Source organism: Malaclemys terrapin, chromosome 24 (assembly GCF_027887155.1).
Source record: "Malaclemys terrapin pileata isolate rMalTer1 chromosome 24, rMalTer1.hap1, whole genome shotgun sequence".
Classification (NCBI taxonomy): Eukaryota; Metazoa; Chordata; order Testudines; family Emydidae; genus Malaclemys; species Malaclemys terrapin.
In genome coordinates this window covers 11394697-11421649 of record NC_071528.1, presented here as the reverse complement: position 1 = coordinate 11421649, position 26953 = coordinate 11394697, and the positions used below count along the sequence as shown (strand labels likewise).

Sequence of the window (26953 nt, the reverse complement as noted above, 5' to 3'; positions counted from 1 at the left end):
GGGGTGGGATCAGGCCGCCGGAGCATCCATTCGTGTGACACCGAGCACTCACAGCCTGATGCTATGTGACAGCGCTGCAGTGTGCGCAGGATCGGGGCCTTCGGCGTGTTCTTCGCCCATCACTCCGAGTACCTGGCAAAGGCAGCACCGACCAGCGAATACAGTGCTGAGCAGTCCAGGGTGCTGACCTGAGTCGTCTCCTCTCTCTGTGCCTTGTTTCCCTCTCCCATCCTCCCTCTCTTGTCTACAAGTCTAAGCCCGTTGGGACAGACCCCGCCTCTCACTAGGTGCTGGGCGCTGTACATACACAGCAGGGCAGTGATCTCAGTTGTGTCAGCCACAATATGAAGGCCCACCCCCCCTTTTACAGATGGGGAAACTGAGGCACAGAACAGGGCCGTTCACGGCCACACAACCAGTCAGGTACAGAACCCAGGTCCTTTGCGTCTGCCCGAGGGGGGAAGAACAGAACCCTCCCTCTCCCCTTTTATTTACCAAGGGCCCAAAGAGCAGCAGCTGAGTCGCGGTTTTAACCAACCTTCTTATTTCTTTATTTGAAAGGCACAGCTAGTAACATCCTCAATACAGCATTTTCAGTTCCTCTTAGTATAGGTTGAGTGATTAAACACAAAAAGCCAAACAAGATTTCTCTCTAAAGGACTATATACAAACACGAGATTCTTTTTTTTTTTTTTTTTTTTAAATTCCATTTTGTTTTTTTTTTGTTTTTTAAAAGAAAGACACGCTAGCGCACTGAAATAGAAACCGAGAAAGCTGCAGTATCCTTTTCCAAATGGTGGGGGGCAGGGAAGCAGAGGGAGGTTCTAAGCTGGTCTGATTTCTCCCCCCACCACCCACTCCTCCCTTCCTCCCACCATCTTAGACAGCCAGGTCCACTGCTGAGGAGGGCCAGCGGGCGGGGGAACTCCAGCTAGAAGTGGAGAAGCAGCGCGAAGAGACACACCTGGCACCTGGGGGCACTGGACTAGTATGGTGCTCCCAGGACTGGTTAAACAGGGATACATGCAGGACAGCAAGGTGCAGAACTGGCACTAGTGCAGGTGGGGGTGCCGAGACGGAACAGGGCCCGAACCAGTGAGACGCAATCGAAACCTACAGAGGTCGGGGCATGGAGGGGCAGGGAAAACGGGGCTGGAGAACGGGTTTGTATCTTTAAATACGCACCGGGGCCGGGGAGAGGGGGAATGGTGCCACTGCGCTTGCATGCAGTACCCGGAGTCCGGACACGGCTGGGCCCATCTGCCCAGCACGGGGTCAGATCAATGTACTGCGTGCGGGTCAAGAGCTGGTGACAGCAGCGCTCGGCGCGGGAGTGACTGAGCGAGCCCAGGCCGGCGAGGGAGCTGGCGGAGAGTGGAATTTAACAGCCCCGTGTTCGTAGCGGTGGCGTTTATTGCTGCCGCGTTTCTATTCCGTTCTCAAGGGAGATGGATGCTCAGACACCCCCCCCCCCCATCATGGGCATTGGGGGGAGGGGGGGCGGGCATCGCACGGGTTGCATGCCTGGCAGGCTGCCACCGTAGACTACTGCAGTTCTGCGGAGCGTTGACTAGAGTGATACTGCATCTTTTACTGAACCCCCCCCCCCCAACCCTCACTTTAATCCGATTTCTCCCCGTCGTCATCTTGGTGGGTGTCCCCGTCGTGCCCGTTCTTGTCCTCCTTGGAGAGGTGAGCTTGGGAGCCCAGGGCGGACAGCGAGAGGAGCCCGGTGCCGGCGCTGACAGCCGGGAGGGAAGGGGGCTGGAGGCCCACAGGCAGCGGAGTCAGGGGGAGAGCCAGAGCCTGGAGCTGCGAGAGCTGGTGAGCTTGAAGCTGCTGCTGTAGAGAATGATGGACAGACAGACAACGGGAGAGGGTCATGTGTCGTTTGGAAAGTGTGCAGCCCCCACTCCCACTAAGGGCCCCTCTCCCCCGGGGAAGCCGCTGCCTGTGGATAACCCAGCTACAACAGGGCTTCAGCATAGAATCTCAGGGCTGGAAGGGACCTCAGGAGGTATCTAGTCCCACCCCCTGCTCAGAGCAGGACCATCAAAGTGCCGTCTTGGCCAACAGCTGGGATGGAACCCGCGACCTCCAGAACTAAAAGCGTAGGCTGCTCCAGCTCTGTAGGGCCCTGTAACCGACGAGCACCCCTCTGCGGATCAGGCACAGAGGGGGACCTGTCACCCCCCCACTCCCCAAGAGTTACACTCATGCCTGAGCCACGTCCAGACCAGGCTACGGCTTTAGGCGCTGCCGTGTTCCAGGCCCTGTGGGCGCATGGAGCCAAACCTGCCGTCGCGCTGGCCCTGCCTCATGTTTTGACCCTGTGCGGGAACAAGGCCGCTGGGCGGCAGCCAGGCTCTAGCCCTGTTCCTGTGCTGTGTGTCCTGGAGCCAAGCCAGACGGACATCCACAGCCCTGTCCAGACGCTCCCATCCCCGGTGCACACAGCTCGGCTGCTGATGCCGGAGGCAGCTTAGAACACGGCCTGGCCCAACGCAGCCCAGGTCGGTCTCTTATCAGCCCGTTATTACATGCGCTGGCCGGGCCATGCCAGCCTGAGGCCAATCATACAACCCAGCCTGGCCAGGGCAGAGCTGCAGCCAGCAGGCTTCAGCGGAGGTCAAATGCACTGCCGAGGGCACATGTGTGCGTAGGGTCGGTGTATGATTTGGTGAGCAGGGCTTGGGGGCCACGCTGCTGGCAACGAGGGTGTGCAAAGACCCTGCGTTGGTTTGGATGGGGGAGGGGGGCAAAGGCCAAGGGGACGGAGCTCAGAGCCCCATCGGTCCCCCTGCAGAAGAGCTAAAACCTTCTCCACTCTGGCCACACCCTGTGGCATGTCAGGGCCTGTCTGCTTTAAAGAATTCAGGCGGGTGTCACTTGGTTCCTGCACCGCGTTTAGCCAAAGGGATCTGAGCCTGGCGTTCACGCTGCCCTCCCCCCCGCTCCTCCCCACAGCCGCTCCTAACCGCACATCACGTACACGGATGATGGAATTCAGCTCTGGGGCGGTCACTTGCTTGGCTCGTTCAATGGCTCCCAGGACCTGCTGTTGGTGCTGGGGAAGGGAGAAGAGAGGGGGAAAAACAAGACAGCCTGAGTCATTTAAAATCGCTGGGCGTTACTCAGCATGGCTGGGTCCAGCCCAGGCCAGTGACCCCTAGGTTCCCCCAGCAGGTTGCACTGCCAGACAGGTTAGACTCATCCCCACCTGGGTTAATTCCTGTCCTAGGAGAGGCTCAAGCCAGGAGGGAGATTGTAAAAGGGCCTGATCCTGCAATGTTCCCTGTGTATGAATGGCAGGAGGGACGTCCCCGCCGAGCATGCACTGCAGGAGCCGTCCCCATACCTACAGACACCGCTGGGTCTTGCAGGAGCTGAGTTTATTCCCTACCGGACGCCCCTGTCCCCTCTGGGTTTACTTGTACCTGCGCATGTGAACTCTGACCCAGGGAAAGGTGCCCGCTCGCCAGCCCTGGCGACGGGCAGCCTTCACCTACAGAACACACAGCACCGGCAGGGCAAGATCCCCCCCTTCTGCCCCACCCCGATGACTCGGACCCGGACTCCGTTCAGTCCTCTGCCTACGTGGCACGGCTGCCAGCGAGCAGCCCTCTCTCGTGCGACACCCCTCCCCGCCCGCAGCATCCGACGAACTGCCCAGGGGAAGATACACAGCAGGAGAGTGGGCAAACCAGAGACAAGGGGTGGGACTAACTGGCACCTTAATGGCCGGGGAGCAGAGAGAGCAGGCTAGCCTCCAGCCCTAGACGGAACAATCCCTCCAGATCAAGGGGGAGAGAGACTGGCAAAGCCAGGAGCAGTAGAGGGGCAAAGGGAGGCCACGTGGCCACTGCCCGCATGGCAGGTGGCTTTCGGGTTATCAGCCTGACACGTGCCCAATCACAACATTCACGTGAGGTCTCAGGGAGAGAAGTTGCCGATCAGTGGGCTGCCTTCCCCTCCCCCACCCTGAAACAACTTCCCACCCCATCCCGTCACCTCAGCTGCATTTCCAAGGAACAGACGCACCATTTTGCAATACTTTCCACCCCTACCCCCGCCAGCCCATCTCAACACATACAGATCCAGCAGCCACAGACCAAACCCTTGTCTGTTGTCCAGCCCCCTACAGACCCCGGAGAAAGAGGGCCCCGTTAAATGGCATAAGCACAACACAAAGAGTTAAAAATCAGAGGATCACCCGACATCAAGGATCGGCCACACGCTACGGAAAGAGAATCAAAGGGCAAAATGCTGCCACAGCACACGGGGCACAGGCTCGTACTGGGTCAGGAAGCTGCAAATTTCCTGCTTCTTGGTGAGAGAATTCCAGGTTCTCCGCTCCAGGACAGATGCCGTCCCTGGAGGGAACGGAGGAGCGGAAGGAATGGGAATGTTCCCCAAGCCTGAATGCTTTAGCATTGGCTTCCCCTACAGAGCTACAAACCCAGTCACTATGGGGGCACCTACGCATCCCAGCTTAAACCAGGGCCTTAGGGGGATAGATGTGAGAGAACCTCTGTCCCTAGGAGCTCACGAGCTGAACAGGCCGGTGTTACCCCCTCTTCACCGATGGGGAACCGAGGCACAGAGAGGGAAGGCCCAAGAAGTCTGTAGCAGAGACAGGAACTGAGCCATGAACTCCTGGATCCTAGTCCAGGGCCTTCACCGCAAGACACATTCCTCTCCATAACACAGCCACCAGCCCAGACTTTTCCAACAGAGTTATGCCTAGGCCAGTGGACTCCTGGGTTATGTTTTACAGCCAATGCAGAGCACCCACTCAAAGGCCTATGTATTGTTTCAGGCCTGTTTATGGCCTTGGGGGGACATCTTCTGTCTAGCATAGTTAGGGGCATGGGGCTCTACACTCCCTCACCTTCCCACCACTCATGGTGCCAGAGGTTGCCTCGGACTACTCATAAAAATGGCCAATTGGGTCAGATCAACGGTCCATCTAGCCCAGTAGCCTCTCTTCTGACAGTGGCCGGTGCCAGGTGCCTCAGAGGGAACTAACAGGATAGAGCAATTATCGAGTGACCCATCCCATCATCCAGTCCCAGCTTCCGGCAGTTGGGAGGTTTAGGGACACCCAGATCATGGAGTTGTGTCCATGACCATCTCGGCATTGATGGACCCATCCTCCATGAACTCATCAAGCTCCTTTTTGAACCCAGTTATTCTTTTGGCCTTCACAACATCCCCTGGCAATGAGTTCCACAGGTTGACTGTGCATTGTGTGAAGAGATACTTCCTTATGTTTGTTTTAAACCTGCTGCCTACTCATTTCATTGGGTGACCCCTGGTTCTTGTGTTATGTGAAGGGGTAAACAACACTTCCCCATTCACGATTTTATAGACCTCTATTTTATCACTTCTTAGTTGTCTCCACCGCCCTGACCTCAAACTCCCCTACCAGCACATGGCTCATGGCTCAGTAGGGTAGATCGATTTAAACCAAAATGATTTAAAATCATCAATTTTAATCATGATTTAGATCAGCAAGCAGCACCCTTGATTATAATAATCCATTTTAATCTTGTTTTGCATCTGTACTTTCTAGTTATTTTCCTAAAGAAAGGTGGATTCTCATTGGTTGGTAACAAGTTGATTTGCAACTAAATATACCCTTTAGCCTAAATTAAGTGCTTCTTTTTGCCACCCAGGAGGATATACTGTATCTATTCACGTTTATTTAAGCAATTCTATAATCATAGAATGTCAGGGTTGGAAGGGATCTCAGGAGGTCATCTAGTCCAACCCCCTGCTCAAAGCAGGACCAATCCCCAGACAGATTTTTGCCCCAGATCCCTAAATGGCCCCTTCAAGGATTGAACTCACAACCCTGGGTTTAGCAGGCCAATGCTCAAACCACTGAGCTATCCCTCCCCCCCTCGAATGTTAGAAGATGGTGAATGACTCATTTCTTATTTACTAGATGATTAATTTTTTAATTGTGGTGTGTGAAGCTCTTCCACTTGGGTGGAAATACAAAATTAAAAAATGCACAAAAACATTTTGAAAATTATTAGTTAAATAAAACTACATTAAATGGGCAGGATATGTGAGAAAAAATTAGGTTTAATCAAAACATGTTTTGCATTTAAAACTAACGGATTTATTAAACAAAAGAAGTATTACCTGTAGTTAGTGAACTGAACTGATTGTTTCTGGCCACCGTGTCGTTCAAGATATTAGAACTAGCAGATCTCATCCTTTCAGACCTCATTTTTATATATAGATTGGAAAATGACAAAGGGGGAATATGATAGAGGTCTATAAAATTATGAATGGTGTGGAGAAAGGATAAATAATACTTTACTTTCATACAATGAGAGCCAGGGGCAACCAATGAAATTAATTAGACAGCAGACTTAAATTTAAGATAAGGAAGTATTTCTTCACACAACACAGTCAACCTGTGGAACTCATTGCCAGGGGATGTTGTGAAGGCCAAAAGAATAACTGGCCTCAAAAAGGAACTAGGTAAGTTCCTGGTGGATAGATCTATCAATGGCCATTAGCCAAGATGGTCAGGGATGTAACCCCATGGTCTGGGTGTTCCTAAATCTCTGACTGCCAGACAACGGGGGATGGATCACTTGATAATTTCCCTATTCTGTTCATTCCCTCTAAAGCATCTGGCACTGGCCACTGTCAGAAGACAGGACGCGGGGCTTATGGACCATTGGTCTGACAGCCTGGGACCATTCTTATGTTCTCATAAAACGTTCCTGCTTTTTCCAATTCCCAATTGCTTTCTCAATTTTGAATGAGCTAGTCCCCGAACTGAATAAAGTTGAATAAACTAAAATGAAGGCAATGTTCCCCCTAAACCTGCGGAAGAGGCTACAGCAGTCCAAAGCTGAGTTAGCACTTCAACAAACTCTGGTTAAAGGTATTTCGCTGGTGCCTGTTACCAGTTCAGTGGTTTGACTTTAAGACGTCGGGTGCAAATATGTGCTGCTTAATACGATTTAAATTATTTTAACAGACTAGAGTAAATTTAGGCCTTAACACTTTTGTGACAATGTCAAATTTAATTTTAAATCTATTTATTTTGAATAAATTGTATTGAAATAAAAAAAACATTTATTTTGATTAAAGAAATGATGGATTTTTATCCACCCTGGATCCCCAGTACAGCTGGACTCTGCCACCTGGAGGCCCCATGCACCCCCCCAAAAAATCTCATTTCCAATGCAAGAAAGCACCATGGAAGAGGGGTCAGGATTTGCTCCAACTGGACACAGGTCCCTGTGCAGCACCAGAGCGAGTTTTACCCTTTACTTGGACCATGCAGCAGACTCCAGGCTACTGCCGGAAGCAAAGGGATGCTTAGAGGCCTCAGAGCCCCCATGAAAAGCAGCAAGGAAGAAACACTGGTTAGTTTAAGCACCCAAATATTTTCTCCAGAGATCAAATGCTCTCTGCCTGGAACGTGACCTGGGCACAAATTCTGAGTGACAGGCAGCTTAGAGAGCCATTGGGAAGGCTGGCACCAATGCTAGAAAAATTCAGAAAAGGTACTATTGTAATTGGCCCATGGAGGTGGCAATAGGAAAAAAAAAACAACAACTCCAAATATAATCTTCAGCAAGTAGATTCTTCTCAAGCTTGGCATAGGGGCAGGGTGAGAGCCCTGAGATAAGAGAGAGAACGTGTAGCTGTGGATAAGTTACTCGAGAGCTCTGATCTGCAAGTTCCTTAAATTCTCCCCCAAAGGAGAACAAAGTAACCCCCCCCACACCCCGTACCACCCCAATGGCGGATTCCGGCCACAATTCCACTGTGCGTCACATCATTTTATGAGACTTGTACTGCAAAGGTAAACACTCCAAGACTGCTAAGTCAAAATCAAATTGAGGTGTCAGATTCTCCCCCAATGCCCTCCTCCCTCTCTTTTAAAAAAAAGAGAGAGAGATAGCCAGTGTATTAATTAATGAAGCAAAGGAACTAAAATATTAAGTAACAGACACATGGAGGGTTTTTTTTTAAATACACACTCCATTCTCCTAATTAGCTGCCAGCGTGCCCCAACCATAGTTCACAGAAACAGCCGATGACTCTAATCATGGGAAACGCACGGAGAGAGAACAGAGACCATCTTTGTCTGCGGCTGCTCCACAAAGGATAGGATATTTTAGCCATAACATGTAGGAGGGAGGAGAACACTCCAGTGCTATTTTAAATGTTTCAGGCCAGAGTTTCAGAAGGGGCAGCTCTAGGGCTGTCGATTACTCGCAGTTACCTCACGCAATTAACTTAAAAAAATGAATCGTGATTAATCGCAGTTTTAATCGCATGGTTAAACAATGGAATACCAATTGAAATGTATTAAATATTCTGGATGTTTTTCTACATTTTCATATATTAGATTTCAATTACAACACAAAATACAAGTGTATATTATTTTTTATTACAAATATTTATACTGTAAAAATAAGAGAAACAGTATTTTTCAATTCATCTCATACAAGTACCGTAGTGCAATCTCTGTTGTGAAAGCGCAACTTACAAATGTAAATATTTTTGTTACATAACTGCACTCGAAAACAAAACACTGGAAAACTTCAGAGCCTACAAGTCCACTCAGTCCTGCTTCTTGTTCAGCCAATCGCTCAGACAAGCATTTACATTTACAGGAGATGCTGCTGCCCTCTTCTTATTTACAATGTCACCAGAAAGTGAGAACAGGCTCTCACATGGCACTTTTGTAGCCGGCATTGCAAGGTATTTACATGCCAGATACGCTAAACATTCATATGCCCCTTCATGCTTCAACCACCATTCCAGAGGACATGCTTCCATGCTGATGACACTCGTTAAAAAATGTGTTAATTATATTTGTGACTGAACTCCTTGGGGGAGAATTGTATGTCCCCTGCTCTGTTTTACCCGTATTCTGCCATATATTTCATGTTATAGCAGTCTCAGATGATGACCCAGCATATGTTCGTTTTAAGAACACTTTCACAGCAGATTTGACAAAATGCAAAGAAGGTACCAATGTGAGTTGTCTAAAGATAGCTACAGCACTCGACCCACGGTTTAAGAATCTGAAGTGCCTTCCAAAAATCTGAGAGGGATGAGGTGTGGAGCATGCTTTCAGAAGTCTTAAAAGAGCAACACTCCGATGTGGAAACTACAGAACCCGAACCACCAAAAAAGAAAAAAAAAAAATCAACCTTCTGCTGGTGGCATCTGAATCAGATAATGAAAATAAACATGCGTCAGTCCACACTGCTTTGGATCGTTATCAAGCAGAACTGGTCATCAGCATGGACGCATGTCCCCTGGCATGGTAGTTGAAGCATGAAGTGACATATGAATCTTTAGCGCATCTGGCATGTAAATATCTTGCGACGCCGGCTACAACAGTGCCATGCGAACGCCTGTTCTCACTTTCAGGTGACATTGTAAACAAGCGGGCAGTATTATCTCCTGCAATGTAAACAAACTGGTTTGTCTGAGCGATTGGCTGAACAAGAAGTAGGACTGAGTGGACTTGCAGGCTCTAAAATGTTACATTGTTTTATTTTTGAATGCAGTTTGTGTACATAGTTCTACATTTGTAAGTTCAACTTTCACGATAAAGAGATTGTACTGCAGTACCTGTATTAGAGGAATTGAAAAATACTTTTTTTTTTAACAGTGAAAATACTTGCAATCAAAAATAAATATCAAGTGAGCACTGTACACTTTGTATTCTGTGTTGTAATTGAAATCAATACGTTTGAAAATGTAGGAAACATCCAAAAATATTTAAATAAATGGTATTCTATTATTATTGAATTGTGCGATTACTTTTTGTAATCGCTTGACAGCCCTAGTTAGCTCCCATGGAGGCATTCAAGCAAGTGATCACATCTCCCAGATTTGGTGCATCGGGTGCAGAGCTCTTTGGAAACAACCTGGGCCTAATCAGGAGGGCTGAGCGCTTGAAAATATCTGACCCCACCTGCCCAATTCGGCGGGTGGCTCTGGAATGCCCACTGAACTCAAGATCTGAAGGCACTTGGCAACTGGCAGGATCGGGCTCTTTTAAGCGGTGTTTTTAAAGCCCCCGCCGCTCGCAATTCACAGTGTAAAAAGGGATGGGGAGTGGGGAAAAGGTTACCTCTTGAGACAGGTAGGGCAAGACTTGAGCGCAAATCCCATTTAACCGCTTGACAATTTCAGCCTGGAATTAAAAAAAATAGTCAAAACAAGACTGGCACATTCCCTGCAGATTATCTGCCCTGATCAATATCCATCCACCTGAACATCTCCCCCCCACCCCAACCTCCTTGACTCCTAGCAGAAGCCACCCAGACTCATTTAGAAAAAAATAAATAAATCCACTCCAGACCCTTGCAAAAATAAATCCTGCTGATCACACGGAGCGAGTTTTCAATATTCTCCCTTCCCTCTCAGGGACTCAAATATGCATTTAATAAAGAAAGCAGGGGCCTATAGGAAGGAAATTTATTAGAAACCAGGCTGGGAAGTGCTGAATTATGTACGATGCTCAGATCTAGACAGACATTTGTTTCACTGCTGCTCTCCCCTTCCAAGCGGGAGAGGCGGTGATGAAATTAGTTGTAGGCCTCCTTGGAATCATCTCACCCCCCTCCCCACATTATTTTTTTTTAAATTCTATAAATCTTGAGCGTTTGCACCAGGAACGCTAGCAAGTGGGAGACTTGGTTAATAACAACCAATAGGCCCAGGGAGAGACAAAGGCCGATTCTTAATAAGAAGGGCAAAAAGAAAAAAAAACCTATAGCAGAGATCAGATAAAATAACAACATCGGCTGGTTCCCATGGGGTTTACTAAAGAGACTCTAAATGTTTTTTTAACGCTCTTCTCATGGGAAATGAGCAAAGCTGTTCATAAAAAAAAAAAATGTAAAAAAAAAGGCCGGATTCCGACTGAAGGAGAGGAATACGGGGCCAGGTTGATGATGCACACAGGCACCTAATGGGCTTTACAGAAGCCACGAAGCAGGTTGGGGACTGAACGTGAAGAACTAGAGAGGATTCAGAGAAGAGCCAGGAGAGAGATTAAAGGATTGGGAAACATGCCTGGTAGCGACAGACTCGAGGAACTTATCAAAGAGAAGGTTAAGGGGTGACTTGATCACAGCCGAAGCACTTGCACGGGAAAGAGGTGTTTGATAAAGATCGAGGGCTCTTCACACGAGCAGACAGAGGTCTGACAAGGTCCAATGGCTGGAAGCTGAAGCTAGACAAATTCAGACTAGAAACCAGGTGCAGACAGACCCCAGTTTTCGGTTTTATTTAAATAGCCGTGGAACGAGGGAATCCATGTGTAAAAATAGAGACCTATATTAACCAATAGGGACTGGTGATTTTTTGAGTGCCCAACGTGACACAACAGAAGGGGTTGGGTATTTCCTTAGGGGCTTTTTGAAAAATCAGGTCTCCAGGAAGCACTGAAAACAGCTGCAGTATAGAAACTGTGCCTCATGGCCCCGACTTGGGCCTGCCAAATTCTGCAGCATCTTCCATCCAGAGCAGGGGCTTCCCTTTAACTAGAAACATTTATTTTGGATTGGTGCCGGGGCACAGGTCAGCAGCAGGAGTTTGAAGTTACCCAGAGGCCCACAGAAGAGATCCAATTTTACCATCCCCCACCCCAAAGAGATTTAAGAGGTGCATAAAATCCGCAACCTCCCAGACTCTCCCCATCAAAGAGACTCCCTGTCCGCCAGCACCTCGCCCGTCCCTGGGGCTGCCGTACGACAGCCGACCACAAGAATTTTCTACGGCCCGGGAACAGTTAAACAAAAAAACCATACAGCACAAGCCCTCGTGAATCACAGGCTACTTGTTTTCAAAGAATCTTTAAAAGATTCTTCCTGCTTCCCCAGCCTTTTCAGCGGAACATGTGACCGGGAGGAAGCAGCAGCTGCTAAGGAGATCAGCAAGTCCAAACAAGATTTCAGGGGGGTTATGATCTAGGCACGTCTCTGTGCTGTACTGAGCATTCCAACAGCTCTCCGGAGGGGAGGCCGCTCAGCCTGGCATCACACCCTGCAGGGCCCCTACCTTTGATCTTTGCCCGTCTGTGGGCCGCTGTGCCTCCCCAATCCCACCTCATTCTGGTCCCCCACCTCCTCCATTGGAGCCCAACATCTGACAGGAGATGCAGAGCGCTGAGTGTGTCCCCCTCCCCCAGCCTCCCCTCTCCTCCCCAACTGGACTCTAACCCCCAATCCATGAACGTCAAGCAACGAGGCAAGCGTGCGTCCATGCAGGGGAGCAGAAGGAAATGAATCCATCACAAAAGCAGCTCAAATCTTACAGACTAGAGAAGTTTCATGGCTTTTTGATGACTCCCACAATGAAATTAAGCCAGCAGAGGTGGGGCGGGGCAGGTTCAGTGAAGAGGTTCAGTGAAGAAAATAACTAACTTCTTAGAAAGTCCAACCTCCTCCCACCCCATCCTAGCAGCTGCGGAAAGCGCCCAGAGAGAGAAGCTAGTCTCACCTGTTTGTGCATTTCGATATTGAGCCCGTAGGACATCTCGTAATACTGCAAGGGGAGAGGAAAGAGAAACAGCAACAACTCAGATTCCACACGCAACCAGCGTCACAAACTCTCAAAGCTTTTATAACGAAGCCGCAAAGGAGCCAGACTGGAGCAGACCAGCGCTTTGCGAGTCACTGAACATAGTGTCAGAAGAAGGTGCAAGAAACCCTGCAGTAACTGCTCAGGAGGGGATGTTATCTCCCCATTAGGGGCTGGCTTACGCCCTGGAGCACGAGGGTTTCACATCCCTTTCTGCACTCCTGGGATGAAATCCTGGGCCCACTGGAAAACGTTTCCACCTATTTCGATGAGGCCAGCGCTGCATCTCTGGGGTGTTCTCGCCGTTTGGCTCCCCTGATTGCTTCATTCCGATTAACATCAACGTTCACGTGTGAGGAGTTTCTTCTCTTCCTTTTTAAAGCTGACCAGGGAACAGGGGCCCTCCCTAATTGCGATTCGAAGTTTCACAGCCGCAGCAGCCAACAAATGCGGAAATAAAACCCTTCTGTTAGCTCCCCGCTAACGGGCTGCTGGCTACAATGGACAGGGACTGCAGGGGCCACGTGGGATTAAATTTAATGATTTACTTAGGTGGTCAGCAACTGGTTTTTTGTACACCTGGCACAAGGGGGTTCTGGTCCCAGATTGGGGTCCCAAGCACTACCTAATAAATGGTGGGAATTCTCTCCCTCTAGCCCCACCAATTGGCAGGTGAGAATTGCTGATACTCACCTGCTCCTGAAAAGAATCTCATCCTTCCACATTGTCCTAAGCCCCTCTCCTCCTCCACCTCTGGTTCAAAGCACGTATCAATGAGAGCAGGGGCTGGCATACGAAATCAAAACTTCCCCATCCCTGTCCAAAAAACCAGCTCTCGACACCCTCACCTCACCGCACCAGAAATAATAATTTTGAAGAAGACACTAGCGCCCCTATATATACACACACAACACCCCCCAAAAAATGCTTCCTTCACTTTCTTGTCTTTGCCGCTCACCTGTACAGCTATGGCTCCCATCAAAGACTACATTTCAGCCACCCCTATTCAGGAAACAACCAAGGCCTGGGATTGAGGCAGGGGGATGTACATGGGGTGGGGTGGGACGGCCCTTTTTATTTCTGCTTTTAAATCCATAACTCCTCCCAGAAGAAATTCTGCATTCATTCCCGCCTCTTGCCTCTCCATTCCAGGGCAGGTGCAGCAACTGTCTGCCTGGCTCTGGGTCATCTTTATGGACAGCACTGAGAGCTTCCCATTAACTCCTTGAGACGAGCGTGTCAGCCCAACCCTCAGCACCAGCTGCGGACTCTGCACTTCCAGCCCCACCCCACCTGTGGCCAGGAGTTAAAGGTGCATGTTTAATAATACACTACAAGATGGCACTACCGAGGGCTGAGTTTTGACCACGTGTGGGAGAAGAACAGCAGAATAGTGTTTCCCTAACTAATTAAAATGGCAAAGCGTGCATCTAACAGCCAGTTCCCTGCCTGAGTCTCTCCGCTGTCCTTGCACCTTCACTCCAGCACCCACCGCTCTGATGTGGTAGCGTTTCACACCCACTCTGCGTTGGCCTAGATGACTGTAGGAGAGCAAGCCGGGGGTCTAATTAACCCCCAGCAGCTGTGCTACAAGTCAGCGTTGTCTGGTGTTTGCATTACAAAACCCTGTTTTACAGGGGTTTCAAGCATTGCTATTTTCCAATACACCGAGCGGAGGATAACAGTCTCGCCCCTGCCTTCCAGCCAAGGCGCTCACAGCCCTTCACCACCACTAGCAAGTCAAAGCCTCGCTACTTCCTATCAGGTTGGGACGGTAAGCACCATCCTGTTTTACTGACACACTGAGAGGTCAGTAGCAGAGCCAGGAATCAAACCCTTGGACCTTGATGCCCAGGTCTGAGCTGGAACTGCTCAGCCATGCTTCCTCCCAGCAGCTTGTCAGCTGGGGTTTTCCCAGCCCTCCTGGCATTTCACTCCACTTCCATCTTCCTTAGCACATAACATCTCTGCTTCTCCACGGGCCGGCTGTCACCAAGTTCTTCAAGGAGTCTGGTGGCACCTTAAAGACTAACAGATTTATTTGGGCATAAGCTTTCGTGGGTAAAAACCTCACTTCTTCAGATGCAGGCTTTTACCCACAAAAGCTTATGCCCAAATAAATCTGTTAGTCTTTAAGGTGCCACCAGACTCCTTGTTGTTTTTGTAGATACAGACTAACACGGCTACCCCCCTGATACTTGACACCAAGTTCTTCTGCCTGTCGCTTACAGAACAAGGACATCCCTTTCCCAGGACTGGCAACTCCCCGCCACGTCTGATGATGCCCCTGGCAACACTGCCCCCAAGAACCCTCAGGTCTCCCCCAAAATACCTCTGGGTCCGTTTTTAATGACCCTTCTCGCTGTGGTATCCGAGTGCCTGGAGACCATGTTTGGCTCCCTGCTGGAAAACAACCCATGACACGTGCGTTTCCTTTACTCTGTTGTCTTGTCTATTTCGTTCGTAAGCTCTCTGGGACATGGACTGTCTGTACAGCGCCCGGCACAACTCTCCGCTGGCCCCATAATAATCCAACATGGAGTATTTCCTTACAAATCTGTCTAACTTCTCCTCTCTTTGGGGCCCGTCAATTCTGTATTCCTAGTTTAGCGGTTCTCAACCATTCCTATAACACATCTGCCCTAAATCTTCCCTCCCACCTCGCCAGGGACCCCACTCTCACATGGCAACACAACAGAGGCAGGAAGGTGGTGACATCTGCTGGTCACCCACCAACTGGAGAAGCCGCGTTCCAGTTACTTTGATTGGGGCGAGGGGAGGGGAGTCATGGACTGGGTAGATCTGAGGGCTAGCGTTCTGTTTAACTGCGTCCTCCCACATCCCACTGGGGATGCCCCTCGCCTCTGCCCCACGCCCTCTGGTACTGGAGCAGAGCCTTACCATGACATAGTGACGTTGCATCTCTGATTTCTCGCTGGCCAGCTTGTCACATTCCAACTTCAAGCTGAAAGATCAAAAACAGACAGGGACTCAGAGACCTTGGCTAGAGATCACAATGGTTTTTGGGGAGCTACAACTCTCGGCTCATGAACAGTTGTTTCCTGTATGTTTGTACAGCACCTAACACCATGAGGCCCCCAAACACGACAGCAATCGAGCGGTTATAAAGAAGATTGTAAGCTCTTTGGGATACCGACTGTCTTTGTGTTGTGCCTTTGTACAGCACTGAGCACAAGGGGGTCCTGATCCATCACTAGTGCTACCACAATACAGATAATTAAAGAGATACTCCAACAGCATTAGACTGCCCAGTGACGAGAAGGGCTTACACCCGGTTACCCATTAGTCAAGCCTTTATTTTTCAGCAGAAACAGAGAACACTGGAAGGAAGGCGAGTTCTCCAACTGGCCCTTGGGTCCACTCCTGCAGCCGTTGTTACGTGAGCCAAGTCACAGGTGTCAGGAAGGATTGAAGCATAGACTGATTTCCAGATCCTGTCAGGAATTATCACATGGGCTGTCGGGACAGTATTACACATACTCTCCTGAAAGATTCTGGGTGCATTATGGGAAAGTAACAATTACCTGACTAATTAATGCAGGCACTCCAAAAACAAAGCCAAACCAGCATCTTCTATTATTTAATGTATTTAAATTTAATAAAGCAGGTGATTTCCACTGCTAGAATTTCAGCAAGCATGTGCCATGGTTTTATATTTCAAACAAGGAACAGCTTTAGCTTTACCTTCCCAGAACCTGTTTCTTTTCCAGCAGATTAGATCTCGCAAATGTCTCCCACTGAAAGACCTCCAGTCTAATGCAGCTGTATTTCTGGCACTTGCCTATACCACATATGGCACTGCTAAAGGCAGAGGTGTTCTGGGAAATCAGCCATTTCTGAATAGCGACTTCTGACCACCACAGACTTCTGTTGTGATACTCTAGGCACGAACCTGCACTCCTATTGTCCAGCAGCAGCCCGACTGGGATGCAAGGCACGTGGGAAAGTCATAGCAGTGCTAAATGAACAAGCTAACAGCCACGAAAAGTCATGTCCATAAGGGCACAAAATGGACAGATCCTAACGGCGTAGTCGATAATTAAAGAGGATACCATCAGGTTGATTTAGGCCCCACCTTTTAGGTGTTGTTACAATAAAAGCCAAATCTTAAGATCACTAGAAACGTTTCTTTGAAAAAAATTGAAATTCTTAGATTTAAACATTCCCCTGCAGCGTTTGCAACCGAAACATTGCCACCACGGGCTAGTGCATGGGAACCAGAACGCAAAACCGACTAGAAACTCCCAACCAGAGTGCAACCGGCTAGTCCACCATCGTCATTAAAGCTGAGCAAAAGGACAAACCAACAGCACTGCTGCTCAAGGGAAAAATTTAAAGCATTCAGCTTTAATTATCTAAAGGGTTATAACACTGCATGATATTTTTTTCCCCACAACTTCGGTGCCATTTTAGCCATGGCCAGTCCTTGCTCTAATGCGTTCAATTACATTTCAAGTGTGGCCCCTGGGAAGGAAGTCCTCTTCCAAAGCACATTGCTAGGGTCTCTTTCTCCTTCCTCGGGGATCGCCTGCTAGGATCAGTTCTATTTCCCTGGCAACTGCAGCGGTATATGGGGGGAAGGCTGCAAGAAACTGGTCTGGTTCTTCCAGCTGTCTATCATCACGTAGCTATCTAGCCAATCAGCTCCGAACAACCCTTCCCCTCCTGTAGAGCCTTTTTTTAATTTTAAAGCTTCACACCAGAGGAGAACAAGTGACAGGCCCTTGGGACCCACCTGCGAAAGCATCATTTATCACCGCCATCTCTGGCTAGATATCGAGAGCGTCACAGTGACAACACGCAGCATATTAGGAGAGCATCCGTTATGGCTCTCTGGGAGGAGGGGCATTGCCGAGACAACACGTACTTTGGCCTGGGCATTGAAAAACATCCCCGCTGGCTCCCGCCGGGTCCTTAGGCATGGAGAGCCGGACAGGGCGCAGAAGAGAGGGAGAACACCGGGCCGCCCACCAGGCTGCGGCCGGCCGCAGGACACTCCGGCTCACCTGTGATACTGAGCCTGCAGGAGCTGGAATTCGTCCTTAATCCGGTCACAGGAATCGGAAGTTGTGAACTTCAGCTGCTGCGGCAGGTGAGAGGAGCCCTTTAACAACACAGAACAGAGCGCCTGGCAATAAGGGAGGAGGGAAAGCAATGCCCAGACGAGCCCTTCCCCTCCAGCACAGCTGCCTCCATGCCCCAGCACTGGGCAGTCACCTCCAGCTTCCAGGCCCCTACCAATGACGGCAATAACAGCCCCCTTCCTTAGCATTTTTGCTCCAAGGAGCTGGAATTAAGCCGCACCCCATCTCTGAGAGACACCTATTACCCCCATCTCTCAGCTGGGGAACGCAGGTCCAGAAAGGTGACATGACTTGCCCAAGGTCATGTAGCCCTGGCACTGACCTGCTGTCTACGGCACTTAGCAGAGGGCCAGATATCTGACCGCCTCCCAATCTTTAATGCGTTTATCCTCAAGGCAGCCCTGTGAGGGAGGGCAGGGCTCTTATCTCCATTTTACAGATGGAAAACTGAGGCACAAACAGGCTAAGTGACTGGCCCAAGGAACGGAACCCAGGTCTCCCCAGTCCCAGGCTAGCACCCTAACTGCTGAGCCCCCCTTTCACCTAGCTGATCACTGCTTGCAGAGCCTTCGCCACAACACCTCCTTTAATAACAGGAACCTGGGCCCCTCTTCAACCAGGAAACACCCCACTGGAGAAATCCGACACAGAATTTTATAAGGAGAATTGACTGGGGGGGAGGTGGGTTTACAACATCCTCCTCCCCCATCCCCGATCTTCCAGCCTAGTTTTTTTTAAGGCAACATAAGAATGGCCATACTGGGTCAGACCAAAGGTCCATCCAGTCCAATATCCTGTCTACCAACAGTGGCCAATGCCAGGTGTCCCAGAAGGAGTGAACCTAACAGGTAATGATCAAGTGATCTCTCTCCTGCCATCCATCTCCACCCTCTGACAAACAGAGGCTAGGGACACCATTCCTTACCCATCCTGGCTAATAGCCATTAATGGACTTAACCACCATGAATTTATATAGTTCTCTTTTAAACCCTGTTATAGCCCGAGCCTTCACAACCTCCTCAGGCAAGGAGTTCCACTTTGCGCTGTGTGAAGAAGAACTTCCTTTTATTTGTTTTAAACCTGCTGCCCATTAATTTCATTTGGTGGCCCCTAGTTCTTATATTATGGGAACAAGTAAATAACTTTTCCTTATTCACTTCCTCCACACCACTCGTGATTTTATATACCTCTATCATAACCCCCCTTAAGTCTCTTTTCCAAGCTGAAAAGTGCTAGCCTCTTTAATCTCTCCTCATATGGGACCCGTTCCAAACCCCTAATCATTTCAGTTGCCCTTCTCTGAACCTTTTCTAGTGCCAGTTTATCTTTTTTGAGATGAGGAGACCATATCTGTACGCAGTATTCAAGATGTGGGCGTACCATGGATTTATATAAGGGCAATAAGATATTCTCCGTCTTATTCTCTATCCCCTTTTTAATGATTCCTAACATCCTGTTTGCTTTTTTGACCGCCGCTGCACAGTGCGTGGATGTCTTCAGAGAACTACCCACGATGACGCCAAGATCTTTTTCCGAATTAGTTGTAGCTAAATTAGCCCCCCATCATATTGTATGTATAGTTGGGGTTATTTTTTCCAACACTCCTATCTTACATGGCTCTAACTAGACGTGGGTATTAAAAAGTGGAGGAAGAACAAACATTTATTCTTTTCTGTCAGGATAATCATGGGCTCAAGAAGCCCCCACTGCAGAAAGGGGGGCGGGGGAAGAGAAATATTCCAGTAAGCACATCCCCCACCCCAAAAAAACAGAGGGAACAACGCAACCAGCTTTATGGAAAAGAGCTTCCCAGGTAAATGTGCTGATTTACACACACACACCGACACATCACACTCCCCCCATCCTGTCCCAGACAGCACCCCCAGCTCCTGCATTCCACCAGCTTGCCCCACCTAGCACCGAACCCCCAACTTGTCCCAGCCAGCACCCCAAACTCTATCATCCCTTCCACCAGCCTGCCCCAGCCAGCACCCAACCCCCAGACTGCTCCAGCCAGCACCCCCACATTCCAACTGGCACCCCCAAGCATGCAACCCCACAGCTGGCCACAGCCAGTACCCCCAGCATTCAACCCCCCAACTTGTCCTACCCAGTACCCCCATATCTCTCCCAACTTGTCCCACCACCCCACCCGACAACCCCACTGCATCCCAAAATATGCCAAAACACCCCCTCCCCACAGCAACACCCCCTTTCCCTGCTGCCAGGGGCTAGGCCCCTCAAGCCCAAGTTGTGGCAGCTTCTCCCAGCTGCACTTCCTGGGCCAAGGATACCACCAGCCACCCACTTCCCCCCAGTGCCTTGCTGACCCCCCATGCCACCCCCACCCTATCACTCCCTAAGCCCCCTCCCTACACCCCACCTCCCCCAGGGCCTCTCAGCCATGAGCCACCCAGCCCAGCCCCTAAGCACATACCCCCAGCACCCCCTTCACCTCCTGCTCCTATGCATCCCCTTACCCACAGGGCCCCCTGCATTTAACCCAGAGCCCCCCCATCAGACCCCCCATGCACACACTCCTGTGCTCCGAGTCCCCCAGACATCCCCCCTTCCCACCCGTGCACCCAGCCCCTCCTGGCATCCCCCCCCCCATGCACACACTGGTGCGCCCAGCCCCCCCCTCAGGAATTCCCCCCACACCAGTGCACCCAGCCCCTCCACACATCTCCCCCCCCCCCCCCCCCCACACACACACTCTGGTGCGCCCAGCCCCCCCGGAATTCCCCTCCAGACCAATGCACCCAGCCCCTCCACGGACCCCCCCCCGCACACTCGAGTGCGCCCAGCCCCCCCTCCCCACGCATTCCCCGCCCCCCCACGCACACTGGGGTGCGCCCAGCCCCCCCCTCCCCACGCATTACCCCGCCCCCCCACGCACACTCGGGTGCGCCCAGCCCCCCCCCCACGCATTCCCCGCCCCCCCCACGCACACTCGGGTGCGCCCAGGCCCCCCCCCCACGCATTCCCCGCCTCCCCCCCCCACGCACACTCGGGTGCGCCCAGCCCCCCCCACGCATTCCCCGCCCCCCCCCCGCACACTCGGGTGCGCCCAGGCCCCCCCCACGCATTCCCCGCCTCCCCCCCACGCACACTCGGGTGCACTCACTCCCCCGCCCCCACTGCGGTGCACACCCCCCCCCCACTCTCCAGCGCCCCCCCATGCAGCCCGCGCCCCCCCTCACCGAGTGCCGGCTTTGCGGAAACATCATGTCAGGCTCGGGCTCGGGCTCGGCTCCGGCGGCTGCTGCTGGTGCCTGGGCCGGGACCCGCCTGCTCCTGCCGGGCACTGGGCGCCCCGCCGCCGCCTCCTCGCGCCGCGCCTTTGTCCCCCCTCCGCGCAGCGCCCCCGCCTAGGCCGCGTCCCCCGCCGCGCTGCGCTGCGCTGCGCCGCCCCGGCCCGGGGCTGCAGTCTCACTCGGCGGCGGCGGCGGCTCCTATTGTTTAATGGCGGCTGCGGGCGCCTGTCCTGCGGCTGATCAGCACCACCTGCTGCTGCTGTTCCCGCTGCTGCTGCATCGCCCGCCCTGCCCGGAGCCCGTGTGCGCGCCGCTCCCGCCGCCTCCCGAGTCACTGCCGCAGCTCGCCCGCTGCGCCGCCGCTGCCCGCCCGCAAACACCCCCTTGCGTTCGCCTCTGACGCTGCTTCGCCGGCGCCCGGGCCGGGGTCAGCCACTGCCGCCCTCCCTCCCTCCCTCGGCCGGGCCTCGGCCATCCACTCCCCCACCCTGGGGCACAGTGCCTTCCCCTGCTTTATAGGGACTGTCCCCACATTTGGGGCTTTGGGGGGATATCTTACCCCCACCCTCCATCCCCATCCTGATTTTTCACACTGGGTGTCTGGTCACCAGGGCCGACGAGAGGGGGGGGAAACTGGTACAAATTTTTTTCACCGGGGCCCGAACCTGCGCTCGGCGGCCCTGCTGGTCACCCTACTGGGCTGTGTTCAATGCAGCTCCCCGCGCTAATGCATCCCCCCCCAGGACTCTGTTTCATGCAGGCTGTAAAATCCTTGGGGCAGGGCTCCCCTTTCTGTTCCCTGTTTGCCCACGGCCCAACACAGGGGCTTGGGCCTCTAGGCCCTACTGGAATACAAATCAATCACCGTCATCATCCTCTCCATCACTAGACTGTGTTTTCTTCCCACGCCGGGTCTCTTCTCCTGCGGTGTGCTGAATGCAACTCCCCTTTAAAATGTCTCCTTCCCTGCTCTGCAATGTGGGAGCCAGGGTCGGCTCCAGGCACCAGCGCACCAAGCGCGTGCCTGGGGCGACAAGCCGCGGGGGGCGGCCTGCCGGGTCACCGTGAGGGCAGCATGCCTGCGGGAGGTCCACCGGTCCCGCGGCTTCAGCGGCAATTCGACGGCGGGTACGCCAAAGGCGCGGGACCGGTGGACCTCCCGCAGGCATGCCGCCGAATCCGCATTACCAGTGGACCTCCCGCAGGCATGCCGCCGAAACCCGCCTGACTGCCGTGCTTGGGGCGGCAAAATACATAGAGCCGCCCCTGGTGGGAGCTGGAGAAGTTACCGGAGAGTCCCCAAAGACACTGACCGTTTCCTGGCAGTGAATTGAATTGGGTTTCTTCAGCCTGAACACAGCCAATGAAACCCAGCCATGCAGCAGGCCTTGGACATTACAGTCTCACCCCCTTGGCTATTACAATCTCTGTTATGGAGTGATAAAGGAAGTGCCACAAGATCTTTCATTTCCACCGTTTAATGTCATGCCCGCGACCGGATGGCCCCTCTAGCAGTGCGGTATTCCCTGAACTGCAGCGTCAGCATTGGGTAAGCGCCCACACTGCTGCGGGACTTGGCCTACGGACGGAAGAACCATATCAGCTGCGCTATTGTAACATGTTGTCTGCCGGGGCCTTGGTTTGTGTCCTGGGCGATGAATAACTCCAGAGCTGAAATCTGACATGGAGTCTAAGGCTAGGAATTTTCAGACCTGGAGTTCCCAAATGGGCTGTAACAGTAGCCACTGGAGCGAGTGGATGTTATGTGCCTGCCAGGTGAGGGGGATATAACCTTTTGTAACCCTGCCCCCACAACTCCCGCGTGTCACATCTTTATTACATGGCCTCGAAGGGAATCTTTGCCTCAAATGAAGCTACCTGCATCCTGCAGATTAGAAGGGCACCAGGGAGAGATCTGGAGCAGGGGTACCGTTTCCAGCACTGTCAAATTCTCCTGGAAGCAAGTGGCATGGCAGAGAAATCTGAGAGGGTGAAGTTCCCCACACTTTTGCCTGGGACAGGCCCCAACTATTGGGGAGCTATGGTACAAGCTCATGGTAGCACAAAGGGGACTTGAAATGGCAACATGCAGCCATTCAAAAATTCTTGGAACACTATGTTCCATGCAAGAAAGTCAGTTGGGAAAAGCACATTTTTCTTTGGTGCCAGATGAGACCCTTGATCATTATGTTACAGGCCTGTGTATTAAAGCTAAGCCATGAGAATTGGAAGAGTTAATAGATATACTGTATACTAATTAAAGACTAAATTACATAACTGATAGATAAATAGGTCAAAGCAAGGTTATTATGAGAATTGGATTTGACTTTGCAAAGGGTTGGATATTTTTCAAGGCTGGTGAAAACTGTTTCTCAACGTGTTAAAAAGCAGTGAAAGAACTGAAGTGTAGCTAATTAAAAATGCATAAAGACAGAATACAAAGGTAAGTAAACAGCAGAGATTTATTGTTTGCAGTGAATGTGGAAGCAATCACAAGACAGGAAGGTGTGGAGCCCAAGGACCGTTTTGCACAGGATGTTGCTTTCAGCATAACCTGAAAAGACATATAAAAACAAAATACGTTCATGGACAGACAGCACTGAAGATGATCTTTGATGGACCCCTTACAGAGCAAGTTGATACAACAAGTTGGTTCGTGATGCTGGAAATAAATGAACAAAAAGTGAATGAATTCCAGAGTAGATGCGGGAGTTGAGTGCAACATAATCACACTTGGCAGATACAAAAATATTTGTGACCACCCAAAGTTAAAATAAAAATCTCTAAGCTTGCTTCATAAAGCAAACACATGATGAGCCCACAGGTCTAAGCTATCCCGGTGTATCAGCATAAGGACAGATTCCACTCCGGAGAGTTTGAAACATTGGACTGAGAAGGACTGAAGAGCAGTAGGTGCACAACCTGAACAAGATGCAAGAGAGATTCTGGGAGTCTCTGGTAAGAAGGGATAGCTCAGTGGTTTGAGCATTGGCCTGCTAAACTCAGGGTTATGAGTTCAATCCTTGAGGGGGCCATTTAGGGAACTGGGGTAAAAATCTGTCTGGGAATTGGTCCTGCTTTGAGCAGGGGGTTGGACTAGATGACCTCGTGAGGTCCCTTCCAATCCTGACATTCTATATCTTCAGGTCATGTTCTATATAAAGTCCAGTTAGCACTGCCACTGAGCAATAAAGTAAAAACTGAACTTGGCCAGGCAATAAAATTAAAAGCGACTGAGTGAACACACATTCCACCTGCTTAGGTTACTAGTATGGTCACTATAGTCAAAAACCAAGGAAGTTAGGGATTTGTCTAGATTTGAATAAGGCCATCAAACATTAGAGCTACCCCATGAGAACAGCTGCAGAAGTCATGAGTAACCACTCAGTTATTTTTCCTTTAACTGAGCTGTTGCACATCACATCAAGTAATAATAAGCCTAGCTTTTATATAGCACTTTCCACAAGTAGATCTCAAAGTTCTTGACAAAGGAGGTTACTATCACTAGCTCTTGTTTTACGGATGGGGAAACAGAGGCATAGCAAGGTGAGGTGACTTGCCCAGGATCACCCAGCAGCAGAACCAGAAATAGAAGCCCGGGTTTCTGAGTTCCAGGCCAGTGCTTTAGTCTCCGGGTGGTCACACAGTTTGCACATTGTGGGATTCCAGCTACACAGATGATAAACTGGCTTACAGTTCACTAGTGGCTCATTTGGGCAATTCTCTTTGATATATCAGTTTAAGGACCACAGGTCAAGCCATCACCACGTAGAGTCCAATCGGGCAGCAGGAAAGTCAATGCAATTAGCAAAGAGCACAATTGTAAGAAGTCTTTGCAATTTCAAAGGAGCCATACATCCCACTGTTAGAATAATGCAATGCGCCACATAATGCTTTGGGTCTATAATCTAAGCTGGACGTCTCCTCAAAGATACACTCGACTTCAACCGCAAGCTTCTGGGCTCGATGCAGGAATCGCTGGGTGAGGCTTGTGTGATTCTCATTTACATGAATGCCCCTTTTACATGTAAAGTGAGTGAAAATGTAATTTTCTCCGGTAATATGATGAGGGGCCTTAGTGTGAACGAGAACCAGACCCTATGATTTGAAGATCATGAAATAGAAATGGCCAAGTTTCACACAGCTCTAGTATCAACTTGGAATATATTCTTGTGTTTGTTTGTGTGTGTGTGTGTGTGTGTGTGTGTGTGTGTGTGTGTGTGTGTGTGTGACACAGGAATGCAAATGAATAATAATAATAATATATAAGATACAAAGTGTGTGTGGGGGGGAGAAATTTCCGTCAATTTCATGCGCTGTCTTATGCATGTGTCTTGCAAATCAATGCATTTTCCGAATAAAAATAAAATGCTAGATGTCATGGCTCCAGCAACTTGGACCAGGCTGTTGTGGTATTTATTTTTAAAGAGAACAATGTAAATGCCTGAGTTATTGTGACAGCTACTGTGCGTTGTGCTGTAGCATCTATTCCCTTAGGCCTATCCATATTAATGAACAGTATGACAGCTTCATGTCAAGGATTATTAATAGTACTGTGAGTCTTTGCATCTCTGTAGCACCTTTCATCCAAGGATTACAAAGTTCTTTCCAAACCCCCAAAGCCTCCCAACCCCCACCCCCTTCCAGTTTGTGGTATCGTTACCCCCATTTCACAGATGGAGAAACTGAGGCACACAGAGTTGGGCTCAGTACAGGAGTAACTGGATGAAATTCTAAGGCCTGAGTTATACAGGTCAGACTAGTTGATCTAATGGTCCTGTCTGGCCCAAAATGAACCAGGAGCAGAGCTAGGCCTTGAATACAGGGGACCTACCTTTCAGTCTTTACCACTTAACCAACAGACCACAGAGAGCTGGTATGGAGTTATGTACAAGTAGCAAGGGACAGTTTAGTGGGGGCTTCTAGCACTGTATTGGATTGAGGAGGTGAACCTCTTTGGGGTACTGTCTGTCATTTATGATATGTGTGTATGGGCACCTAGTGCAACGGGGGACCAACCTGCTTGGCCTCTAGGTACTACAATATCAATGTCCCGTGACTTTCTGGGACCTCCGTGACTTCTGCACCAGCCAGTAAGGCTGGCCTGGGGGCCACCCAAACAGCTCAGGCAGCCCCCAAGCCAGCCGCACCGGCTGCTGCTAAGGCAGTCTCGGACCACCGTGCCCCCCCCCACCTCTTCCAGCAACAGCGGCAGTCTTGGGCTGTGCACCGGCGTCCCTCTGCCCAGCACCAGCAGCAGTCCCGGGCTGCCCCTTGCCCCAGAGCACCAGCAGTACCCCCAGGCTGCCCCCTGCCCCAGAGCACCCATGGTGCCCCCGGATCTAGAGCACCCAGGATTTAGTCCAGGGTATATTATACAAGTCATGGAAAGGTCATGGGCCGTGAATTTTTGTTTACTACCCGTGACCTGTCCATGACTTTTACTCAAAATACCCGTGACTAAATCTTAGCCTTAATTATTAATACTTCCTAATAAGTCAGGAAGTGCATTTTTTAAATAAAGTGAACCTGATTTTTTTTTTATTTTTTCCCTGTGGATTTAGGGTGGTAAAATGCACCAGATTGACAGCTCTTGACTTTAATGTCCTCTTTGCTTTTTTTTTTTTTTTTTTTTTTTTTTTCAGGTAGAGCACGAACAGCAGCACAAGCTGGTGTTTCCTGGGTGTATGATCCCTAACAGTGATAATCTTCCAGGGGCAGCAAAGCCCCTATGTGTATTTAATTCCGTTTAAGCCACTCCTTTTTTTACTTTCAAAAGGGCTCTGTCAGAGGGCATGACCCTCCCATCACATCTCCTTCCGGTCAGACATGGAGCTGCAAGCACGCCCTGCCTCAGTTTCCTTCTCTGAGGCGGGTCCCCTCCCTTCCCCACACAGGTCGGTGAGATGGTTCAGCCCTCCACCCAAGTCATTAAACAAATGTAACCCCTTCTTCCAGAGTAATGAGAGTCCAAACAAAAGCTTCTTGGGCTTCTCTTCCGCC

The 26953-nt window shown here is 50.6% G+C and overlaps 1 protein-coding gene across 2 annotated transcripts; it reads right to left on the bottom strand.

Moving 5' to 3' along the window:
- Positions 1–521: 521 nt before the first annotated feature.
- TLE5 (TLE family member 5, transcriptional modulator) lies at positions 522–21307 on the bottom strand. 2 transcript variants are annotated; one of them, XM_054013520.1, is made up of 7 exons: positions 20897–21307; positions 17616–17713; positions 15490–15553; positions 12508–12552; positions 10133–10195; positions 2993–3067; positions 522–1839 (listed from the first exon to the last, which is right to left on the bottom strand). In XM_054013520.1, exons 1-7 carry the CDS (start codon positions 20921–20923, stop codon positions 1621–1623), a joined length of 591 nt encoding a protein of 196 aa, XP_053869495.1. In that variant the 5' UTR covers positions 20924–21307; the 3' UTR covers positions 522–1620. The 2 variants fall into 2 exon arrangements, with proteins under 2 accessions (XP_053869495.1, XP_053869494.1); XM_054013519.1 differs by having other exon boundaries at positions 522–1842; positions 20897–21304.
- Between the last annotated feature and the right edge of the window lie 5646 nt (positions 21308–26953).

Bases quoted from the DNA above. Each gene is read 5' to 3' on its own strand.
- TLE5 (XM_054013519.1), bottom strand. From the start codon at position 20,923: ATGATGTTTCCGCAAAGCCGGCACTCG. The intron at 17,714-20,896 runs GTGAGGGGGGGC...GTGTTGTTAAAG, and splicing joins TTCCGCAAAGCCGGCACTCG to GGCTCCTCTCACCTGCCGCA. The intron at 1,843-2,992 runs GTACGTGATGTG...CATTCTCTACAG, and splicing joins AGCTGAATTCCATCATCCGT to CAGCAGCTTCAAGCTCACCA.